The following is an 11,592-nucleotide window of genomic DNA, read 5'->3' as shown; positions in this document are numbered from 1 at the left end:
CAAACACGTGTACTTGAGCGTCAGCGCAGCAGCAGCGCCTTTTGCTAAGCACAATAGATAGGGACGTGCCGAGCCCTGATCTAAATAAATAAAATATAAATATGTGGTTATAATTATAAAATCTTAAATATGTAAAAACATGAATCCATAATTTTTATTCATCAAATCCAAGGGCGTTTTCGGCGTTTGGAGGTACGAAAGCGCCGTTCAATGTTTCTTCAAGCCGATCTTCAATACCCATGCTGGATGCAATGCCATATATTAAACGCATCAACACAAGTCTAACAAAGCTCGGGGCGTTTATGTCATCTCCTTTGCTTAACGAAAGCTGCTTCGGATTTTCAACAAAAAACTTTCCCCTAACATTCTGACTCAGTATGGAAGTACACAAAATTGTAAAAATAATTGCAGCCAGAAAATAATATTTTAGCACCATGCTTAAATTCAACATTATATAAATATATAATGTATGTATCTTAACAAAAATAACAGCTTGTTTCTTTAATATATAATTGGTAGTAAATATAAACGTATAAAACAAATTCTCCAAGTTATTCTTCAAGTATTTTTAAATGTTAGCTTTCCAATTTACGATATGTATGTCGATATGATTTTTTCGTTCATCAATACATATGGTCGTATGACACTAAGATGTTATGACATTTGACTTTCCCACTAACCATATAGTATATATGTATGTAGATGTGCTAGTTCATACAACGAATGTGGCGCAGCTGAATGTTCTGTCACAGGTCTTCGGCTCATGGACCAGAGGCATTCGGCTCGGGGACCTACAGCATTCTGATCGAGAGCTGGGACACTCGGCATGTTTTTGACATGTTCGACTCATGACGGGATGCGAAAGCAAGCTGAGTATTGCAAATGTATGTGTAAATGTACTACAATTTTTTCCCACTTGAACCGAAAATTGTCTTTTTTTGAGGGCTGATGTAGCGACATAAATGAGGAATGGGCAGAGTGGGTGGGGTTGAGCGTGGGAAATAAATGTATATATGGGCAGTTCCGCCAAAAGGTCCACCAGGCCAAAAATCATTAAAAGTCAATAAAAACCGATTTCCATATAATTTTTTACGGATATTTTTTTCTTAATTTATTGAAAGGTAGCTAATTTACTTTATTGACATATAATTTCATTAACTTTCATCCTAAAACCTATGAAAATAAGCAAAAGTTCACGTTTTTGGTATTTTCTGGTATTTTTATAGACATTTTTCTTTTACTATTATCTCCTAGGAAGAAGATGATTATTGATAAAAGTTTCTCCTTAAAGTCTTTCTAACATATTAAACTACCTAAAACCATTATCAGAGTGTTTGTCCAACCTCGGCTAACAGTATATTTTTAGGCTTTTATAATCGCGGAATTTGGTAACGTCACGCCAGTAACGTTCGTCAGATGCCTCCGCGGATTTTTAACAAAAAAAGAGGAAAAGTTTTTACATTTAATAAGTTTGAAAATTAGCTCTCAATACTTCATTTATTAGCACAAAAAATGTTAAACAGATAGCCCTATCCAATTCGCAGAGTTTTGCCATTTTGTACCCAAACCTCGAAAACCACTTCTGTTTTATGTAACGCACTTTTAGGTCATACTTTGGCTATATCTTTAAAACCGTACGCTCGATTATTTCCATTTTTTTTGTGAATATAGGTCTAACTAAAGTATATTCAACTAGGATAATCTTTTTTCCAAATTTCAGATTTTTTACTATTTTTTTCAACATTTTATCGTATGAATGTAACGTAACGCCAGATAGGAACTGCCCATATATATAAATGGAGAGATGAAAAATGTATAGTGCATCACCAAGTGAGAACGGCTGGGAAGATTTGTTTTACGTTTTTATTCAGTTGTTCGTATTTGCCAGGAGAATGTTTCTACATAAGAAAAACAATCGATCGCGATAAAAATTGATTTTTAAAACGGCTGGGCCGATTTGGCTCAAATTTTGTTCAGTTGTTCATATTTGCCAATAGAATGTTTTTACAAAAGAAAATTTAGGAAAAACTAACCTACGATCGCGAAAAAGTATGCGAAAAGCCAATTGTCATTCATCAATTGAGTTATTTGCTTGACAAATTTCTGTTAAGTAGGTTAGTATAGATTAGTTCTAAACTCGAGATATTATTTATCAATCTATACCATAAACTTTTAGAAAAAAATCTGTATACAGACGGATTTTATTACCGTTATTTGCTATGGCAAATAATTAAGGGTTCCTTTTCCGAAACACAGCACATCTGTATCGTTTTAGTGTTAAAAATATAATGCTTTATTCTGTGTTTGCTCTTTTTAAATAAGCCTGCTATATGTCGATCCATATCTCTCTCTCTCCTTGTCTCTCCTTGCTTGTTTCTCCTTCCTTGTCTCTCCTTCCTTGTCTTCCTTCCTTATCTTCCTTCCTTGTCTCTCCGTCCTTGTTCTGTCTCTTCTCGGCTTCCGTGTAATGTCCAGTACAGTGGACATTGGTTACGGTGGACATTCAGCAGTAGGTGTGCCATGTTGGGGAAGTAGAGATGGTAACTCCTCCTTGGTGTGAAGTGTGATCATAATGGGAAATGGTCGAGACGTCTGCAGCGGTTACCAGGAATATTTAGTTTCTACGTTCTATTCGTTATTAACTTTTTCGCCTCCTGGTGTACCATTCTATATAATTTCTCCCTAAAATTATTTAGTTCCCTTAGGTATTCGTGTTCAGTGTTATAGATTATGTCTCTTTGAAACGCGTGAGTGCGTCCCGTAAATAGTTCGAAGGGTGTAAATTTTGTTGCTGAATGAGTTGCGTTGTTGTATGTTGTTAAAGTTTCTGCTAGCATTTCGTCGTGGTCTAACACAACTTTTTCTGCCTTCCTCTTTTCAAAAATTATTCTATAATCGATTTTAATTCGGTAAGTATGTCCATTCCAATTAGACCATCGAATAGTTGGTGGAATTTAAATAATAGAAGTTCAAATTTTCTTTATCATTGAATTCATTAAACAGGTTGATATTTGTTTTTGTAAAAATGCTATGTCTATTAAGTACGGTTTTAATGGACAGACCAAGATTTATGTGGAATTGTTGGTTGACTTGGTTTACTTGATTTGGTCTAATAAATGACAATTCGGCTCCAGGGTCTATGAGGAATTTGTATGGGTGGGAGTTTGGGTGTTGGGGGGGGGCGTGGTATTTATTTATATAGCCCGTCTGTTCCTCGAGGCTTTTTTGTAAAAATTTGTGTGTGGTTGAAAATAATTATTTTTTTGTTTTTACTAGAATCAGTGCTATTTTGATTTCGCAAATCTTTTCATAAAACCTTTTCATCGGCAATCCAACTTGATTTACATTATGGAGTTCACGCATTAGAGTTCACTCGTCGCGTTTTTCAGAACAATGTAACATTAATGCAGATTTTATTTCATACAAATTTAGAATAGCTCCTGATGAAATGATAGCTCCGTGTGCCTTTCCTTTTAATTTGTTTCTGATTGCCCTTAGTAGCAGTTTTCCGTAAGGTGTTTTTTGGTTCGTTTAATGAATGTTAATATTTCCTCAACATTAGTGATAAATTCACTTAGATCACTCTTTTTAATTATTCACATCCGGAATCCTCATGGATTGAAAAATATCGTCTGTGTTGGCAGCTACCGCAGGCTGATTACACTAGTCAACACGACAATTAGGCTGTGGCCCAAAATAGAAGCACTAACTCTGAAAAAAACCATGAAAAAAAATACCAGATTTTAAAAATTCTTTACAAAAAAATGACACCAAAAAAAAAAAAATAAGGTACTACAAAAATTTTTAAATCCCGAAATTTTTTTAGTTCACAGCCCAAATAAAAAGTTCAATTTTGTTGAGTAGTGTAATCAAAAGCAACAAATATACCTACACAAATTGCAATGTTTTCAGAAAATTGGATAATATTGGTTCCAAATTATCTCCATTGTCAGGTCGCCATGTAGATAGGTGGTAATATATTTTGTGAAACAACGGTCTATTCGTTTTGGTTGGTCTTGAATGGATCATGTTCTGGTGCCGTCGGTTATGATAAACATGCCGACGTTGTCGCGCGAGTCACATTTGTGTGATCGTATTATCATCGCACTTAAGATATGCCTGGAACTTATGTTTACGTAAACTCTGCAACAAAGTGTTACAGACGCTATTATCAATATGTGCATATTACAAATGTTAGATAAATTTGTGATTTGTGTGAGTATTATCATCTGTGTATACAGATTAATATAGATGCCACGACGAAGAAGATCAAATATTTCCAAACGGAGCCGTAATAAAATTAGGATACGGAACAGTTCGAATCAATTAACTGACGAAGAACGACAATTGCGCTGCGTTGCTGCGGCACGATATCTGGCCGTTCTTCGTGCTTCTCAAACACAAGAGCAAAGAGGAGGCAGTCCATGAAACGGCTAGATTAGAAAGAAAGAAAAAGAACGGCTAGAGCTAATCGTACAGATCGAACTGCAAGAAGAAATACTTCAAGTGTTGATTTGAATCGAGCAGCGTTTCTATACGATTGCATAATTGACTACAGCTCGTATCCTTTTCTTTGCATTGGTACAATGGAAGTAGTTTGCGTGCATTTTGGGGTATTGAAGTTCGCTGGAGAAACGCCTGGATTGTGCTGCCTTAATGGCAAAGTGTAATTGTATTTGCCACATGGTTCAGCCACCAGAGCCATTGCATTCCTTGCTTTGAGCGAAAGACCAGAATCACGACATTTTCTTATACTTCAAATGACTTCATTTGGAGCGGAATTCCCGATAGAAAACGGATTTAGTCCAAAACTTCTAATGTTTCCTACAGTGGCTCCATCGCATAATCGGACACTTGCTTACCCAGTACGAATGTGCTCAAAAAGTATAAAGAAATGCGATAAAATTTTTGTTTTTTCACTTTTATTATAACTTTGTAATATTGACTACCTAAATCATAAGCAAAAAGTCATACATTCTAGTGAGAACAGTTAGTTTAAAGCGAAAAGCGAAAAAAAGTCATTTTTGGAGACTCAACGAATAATCGGACAAGGCAGAAGTAGCAATGGAAAACCCCGTTTCTATTCCAGATATCTCTTAAAAGCTCTTGTTTTTCTTATCGCATATGCTGGCTGGTTGTCTTAATGTCTAGTTGACATATTATAAATGTTAAAAGTGTTTAAAATGGCCCCGCAAGGCAAGCAAACTACTGTCGAACTGAGACAGCTGTTAGTAAAGTTTAACTTGGACGGCAAATCTGTTCGCGAAATCGCGGAATTGGTCGGAAAAAGTAAATCGACTGTCCATGACATAATTAAGAGGTTCCGGGATGAATTTAGGCTGACCAATAAAAGTCGAGAAGGTTAAGGAAAGATATTAAACGAACGAGAAGAGCGTTCCATATTGAAAGACGTTAAGCAAGATCCTTTCCTTACCGCAAAACTGCAGATATCGTTAAAAAAACGATCGGGAAAAGACGTATGTCTTAATACTATACGTAGTACTCTTCATAAATATGACTACCATGGGAGAGTTGCCAGGAAGAAGCCATTTATAAGCTCCAAGAATAAACTCAATAGAGTAAAATATGCTAGAGAGTACTTGCTTAAAAGCCCAGACTTTTGGAACACGGTAATTTGATAGTAAATCAACTGTAGGTTTTATTTTATTGAAGCCATTCATTATTTAAAGGTTCTATTTACGGATGAAAGTAAATTCAACTTGCATGGGTCCGATGGAAAGATGTTTGTGTGGCGAAAACCAAATGCCGAATTTGATCCAAAAAACACAAAGGCCACTGTGAAGCATGGCGGAGGTTCTGTGATGGTTTGGGGCTGTATGTCCAGTGCTGGAGTAGGAAGCCTGCATTTTATAGATGGCATTATGAACAAATTTGGTTATTTGGATATTTTGAAGCAGAATGTGAAGCAAATTTCAGAGAAATTGGGTATCGCGACAAACTTTGCGTTCTACCAAGACAACGACCCGAAGCACACATCAGGCGTTGCAAAGCTTGGGTTAATACATAACTGCCCAAAACTTATGCAAACGCCTGCACAGAACCCAGATCTAAATGTTATTGAACATCTTTGGGAAGAACTAGCCAGGCGGGTGTATCAAAAAAAATTTAACACGCTAAATCAGCTTAAAGAGGCTTTAGTAGAAGCATGGAACTCTATAGAGCCCCAAGTATGCCTGAATTTGGTGCAATCCATTCCAAATCGCTTGCAGGCTGTTCTGGAAACGAAAGGATACGCAACAAAATATTAATTACACTATTAGTTAATTTTTTCCAAAACTTTTTGGAGGCGTCCGATTATTCGTTGAGTCTCCAAAAATGACTTTTTTTCGCTTTTCGCTTTAAACTAACTGTTCTCACTAGAATGTATGACTTTTTGCTTATGATTTAGGTAGTCAATATTACAAAGTTATAATAAAAGTGAAAAAACAAAAATTTTATCGCATTTCTTTATACTTTTTGAGCACATTCGTACTGGGTAAGCAAGTGTCCGATTATGCGATGGAGCCACTGTATTTCAGACTGGAATATGCATCAGCCCGTCCAGGGTCCTTAATTACAAGAAATTTTTAATTTTCAGGGTTCTTTCGTTTTAAATGTGTATCTTTATTGTCGTATTAATCTTCAGACCGCGATGTGTATTGTAATTCTTCGTGAGCGACTGACTGACCGCGACGTGTATTGTAGTTCTTGATGAGCGACTGACTGACCGCGTTTCGGTTTTTCTGCCGTGGGAGTTGGTTATATGATCTTGCATAATGTCCGCGAGTGTGCTGCGTTCTCGGTTTTCTTTCTTTCTTCGGTCGACGTGTTTCTGACATTCGGCCTGTGCTGAGTCTTCGAATTCGTTGGTGTGGATATCTTCACCTGGGAGTAGCGTTCGTTTCGTTGTCTGCATTCAAGGTAATTTATGTTCAAATCTGTTCAATGTCTATTATGATATATACTTTGCTCTCGACTAACAGATTCAAGGCCAGATTCACCATTGAATTGGATCATTACAACCTCTTGAAGATGCACAACATAAATTCTTACAAGTATACTTCATTGGAAATATTGAGGAGCAACTTGATCGGAGTCCAGAGATCCACACAGTAATGGAAAGAGGATTCTTAAATATCTACAGCAACTGCTTCATGAAAATCATGCATTATTCAGTGTGTTCAAGACTGCGTTAGTGCGCATGCCAAACGATGCCTACAAAGTCGTGATCAGAGCGGATAAAAAACAGCTGGAACACATGAACTCACACTTAACGCTCCAACAATGGATAAAGTTGCAAACTTTTAAACACACCATATTGTGCTAACCCGACGCAATACTGGGCAACTACAAAAAATATTTTAAACATACCATTCATATGACACGTTCCAATACCCGCTGATGTTTTGGAAAGGAGACGATTACAATCACTTTAAAATCAAGATTATTAATCCATAAAATGGAAAGTATCAGTAAAATAGAGTTACAATAGTGACTTCGGGGATTTAGTGGTCAAATTCTGTCAACCTCTTCAAGGAATATGAACGTGACTTTTACTTCGAAAACACTAGTTTTATTGTGTTAATTTTTAGGTGAGGAAACTAAAAAGAAGGTCAGTTCGATGAATTATTACGCATATCGGTTGATGATGCGTCTAAATGCTGACAACTATTTGTTGTGATTTCGTCGATTGTTCCAACAATATTGCGTCGAGATATACGTAAAAATCGAAACAGCGCGCCTAACTTTCATTAGGTTGATCCACTAAGCAAACAACACATAGAGCCGTCGAATCGACCAAAAACTGCCTGCATACAATTTTTGGACGATTGGCTCCCAGGACTTCGGGTCGGGAGCTGATATCTTCGACATGGCATTCGGCTCTCTCCGGGTTGAGCCGGGTAAGTGGTTGAAGCAAGCTAAATTGCGTTCGGAAGAGTATATCGATTTAATTGATGCAATTAGCACCGAAGAGATGCAACTAATATTGGTCGAGTGAGTTTGCTACCGGCGACATATAAAAGTGGCTACCTTGCATGGTCACATGCATGAACATGCGCAAGATCCAATGACATATGTTCCACATTATGGTCGGCCAGACATATTCATTACATTTACATGTAATCTGAAATAGATAGAAATTGTTTAATTACTGCTTCCCGGACAAACATTAAGTGATCGGCACATCGGCATCACCGCACTTGTTTTCAGGCAAAAAATCCGGTCGCTGATGAATTTCATTGTTAAGTAATACGTCTTTGGGATTACCAAATGATGTATGTATTGAATCGAATGGCAAACAAGAAAGTGTGAGTCGCTTCTGGGGACGCAACTCTACTTATACTCGTACTCAGTCAGTATATACATTTTTGAACTTATGATTTTTTTGAATTAACAAAAATTTTTACATATTAAATTTTTTTGCTCCATCTGGTATCTACATATACATCTGCAATGTAAATTTTACATTTAACATGTAGATTATAGATGTACCATTCATATTCTACATCTCCTCCGCTAGGGGTTGTTCGCGCACTGAACGCGGCAGAGTGTGCGAGCGAGAAAGAGATAGGTAGCGGGTCTCTGTCTTCTTCATTCTGGCTATAATTATGATCCGATCTGATTCAGATTCGGCAGTCTGGTAGATATGGTCTTTCTCTACGATAAATTTATCTTTTATCTTTAAAAATGTGCCGAAATGGACGAAAGTCCTTTGTGGGGCGGAAGTGGGCGGAGCGAAATTTTGAAATACACTTGTAGCAGTGTGATATCACATGAGTCTGGAAACCAAATTTGGTTGCCCTAGCTCTTATAGTCTCTGAGATCCAGCCGACAAACAAGACGGACAGACAGACATGGCTATATCGACTCGGCTATTGATGCTGATCAAGAATATATATACTTTATGGGGTCGGAAACGTTTCCTTCTCTGCGTTACACACATCCACTTTTACCACAAATCTAATATACCCCTTAACTCTTTTTTGAGTACGGGTATAAAAAGAGGCTTACCAGATGCTGTATTCCCATTTTTCCATTCTTATTTGGTTAGTCGATAGAATTCGACCAGATGATATAGATGATATCATATGTGCAGAGATTCCAGATCCCGAAACAGATCCAGACCTACATGAAGTCATTACGAATATGATTCATGGACCATGTGGCAATAGTTGGATCGTTCCATATTCGCCACTTCTCTCAAAAACATTCAAGGCACATTGTAACGTTGAGTATTGCAATTCGGTAAAGTCCATTAAATACATTTGTAAATATGTATGTCACGAAAGACAACGATATGACCGTTTTCGGCATCAAAGATCCAATACCGACAATGAAATTACGCGCTATCAAATTGGTAGATTTGTTAACTGCAATGAGGCAATTTGTCGTGTATTCTCTTTCCCTATTCACGAACGTCATCCCACTGTTGTGGTGCATCTGGAGAACGGTCAAAGGGTATATTTCACAGTGTCGAGTGCTGCTCAACGTGCTGAGGTGTCTCAGCGACAATGTAGAAAATTCGAAACTATTTTTGTTGTTTGTTTGATGCCTTTACTTAGGCTTGAGACGCTGGAATTAGCAGTACAGACCAGAGCTGTGGGCGGCGATAAAAGGCGATCGCAGTATAAACCGTGCGAAACGAAGTTCGCATGTTGCTTGGATTTACAGTGGCGGGACTTCATGCCGTAACCTTACGAACTACATTACATTCCATACATAACTTCATTGCTTTCTACTTATTTACTATTATTCTATGGTGTAACGACATTCCGGCCGCCTTGAACGACCGCACGTCGGGCTTCAACATATCGGCAAAAGTGCCAGCCTATGGATTGGGCGTCTAATCACGCCCCCTCCTGTTCGCACCTCTGCCACCATGACCTTGCCGTCTGCTCCCACGACGACGCTGGTGACCCTATCGGTGATCCACTGCTGCGGCGGCGTATGGTCCTTGTGGACCACCACCATGGCGCCGACCTCGATGTTGGCCTCTGGGGTTTGCCATTTGCTGCGTCCCTGCAGGTTGTGGACGTAGTCCTTCGACCAAGCCTGCCAGAACCGTCGTTTGAGCTCGGAGAGTAGTTGCCACCTCTTGGTAAAGGTGGTACCGCTGCTCCGTCCGTCTGGCTCGCACCCTTGCGGCAGCGAACGAAGGGGCTGGCCGATCAAAAAGTGGCCTGGCGTAAGCACCTCTCCGTTGTTTGGATCCGTACTGGCTGGAGTGAGCGGCCTGGAGTTCATGATGGCCTCGGCCTCGGCCAACACGGTCCTCACCTCGCTCTCGGTGAGCACGGCGTCCGCGACCTGCCGCACGATCAGGAACTTTGCCGATAAACCGCCGAAGTGCGTTGCTCGCGGGGGGATGAACTTCCACTCCATCCCTTGCTCCGCCGCGAACGTCCTCAGGCTGGACTGCTGCTCCTCGAACGCTTCCTGAAGCCTCTGCAGCTCGTTCCGGGCTCCGACGAAATTTGTCCCGTTGTCGGAATACATCCTCAGCGGAACGCTACGTCTTGCGATGAAGCTTTTTAGAGATAAAAGAAAACAATTAGTCGACAGGTCTGGGACAAGCTCTAAATGGACGGCCTTCGAAGCGAAACACACAAATACCGCGATGTACATTTTGAGCGGCTGACGACCTCGAATCCGAAGCGAGACGTTGATGGGACCACAAAAGTCTACCCCGCAAATCAGGAACGGACGACCTTCCCTAAACCTGTCTGCTGGAAGATTCCCCATAATCTGACCCATCAACCACTGTAAACAGTGGATGCATCTCCTCACTATTCGAGTGCATTCTCGACGTGCATTTACTAGCCAAACCTCTTGTCTCAGCAAACTTACTAATGTCTTTGCATTGGCGTGAAAATTTTTAAAATGCAGGTGCCTTAAATGAGTTCGACGAATTGACTCTTGGCGGGAAGTAGAACCGGAAACTTAGCCTCTATTGGCACATGAGCATGCAACAACCTTCCTCCTACCCTGATAAGTGTAAACGATCGCCCCTCCCCAGATCTTTTTTGGATAAAAGGGGCCATCATCTGCAGGCTCGGTTGCAGCGTATGCCCTTTCTTCAGCTTCTTAAACTCTTCAGAGAAGACGCTTCGCTGAACCAGCTCCATCAATTTTAGAGACGATTGCTGCAACTCCTTTGCAGTTAGCTCCCTGTAACGTTCATTGTTCTTGCCGATATTAGCAAATCGGTATACATACGCAAAAACTCGAAGTAATTTGGGGTACGACGAAAAACGAGAAAATATTTCATTTGAAAACGAGTTCGCAACGCCAATTAGAACCTGGGCGGGCCGTTTCGCCTCGGAGTTCTTCACATCATCTGGGATGTTAAAATGCGGGACTCCAGGAGCTCAGGCACTTCGCATCCGCTGGATTCGACAGCGATGGGACATGACGCCACGTAATGCCCTGACATAGCTCCTGAATCATGGCTACTCTATTTGAGACAAATACTGCAAGTGACGACGGTTGGGTTTTAATCCAATGTAGCGTTATTTCTGAATCCGTCCAGAAAAATACGCTCTCGACTCGACACTTTTCCAAAACTTGCTTTACGTAGGCCCAAAATTGCGC

The 11,592-nt window shown here is 39.7% G+C and overlaps 1 protein-coding gene across 1 annotated transcript; it reads right to left on the bottom strand.

The window, feature by feature from the left end:
- Positions 1-9,048: 9,048 nt before the first annotated feature.
- LOC121405336 lies at positions 9,049-10,497 on the bottom strand. The gene is made up of 2 exons (XM_041596000.1): positions 9,871-10,497; positions 9,049-9,126 (listed from the first exon to the last, which is right to left on the bottom strand). Exons 1-2 carry the CDS (start codon positions 10,495-10,497, stop codon positions 9,049-9,051), a joined length of 705 nt encoding a protein of 234 aa, XP_041451934.1.
- Positions 10,498-11,592: the final 1,095 nt, after the last annotated feature.

Source organism: Drosophila obscura, unplaced genomic scaffold, assembly GCF_018151105.1.
Source record: "Drosophila obscura isolate BZ-5 IFL unplaced genomic scaffold, ASM1815110v1 contig_9, whole genome shotgun sequence".
Taxonomy (NCBI): Eukaryota; Metazoa; Arthropoda; class Insecta; order Diptera; family Drosophilidae; genus Drosophila; species Drosophila obscura.
Note: the sequence above shows the minus strand (reverse complement) of the source record. Positions and strands in the feature narration are given on the sequence as shown.

Bases quoted from the DNA above. Each gene is read 5' to 3' on its own strand.
- LOC121405336 (XM_041596000.1), bottom strand. From the start codon at position 10,497: ATGTATTCCGACAACGGGACAAATTTCGTCGGAGCCCGGAACGAGCTG. The intron at 9,127-9,870 runs GTGCGAACAGGA...GACTTCATGTAG, and splicing joins GCAAGGTCATGGTGGCAGAG to GTCTGGATCTGTTTCGGGAT.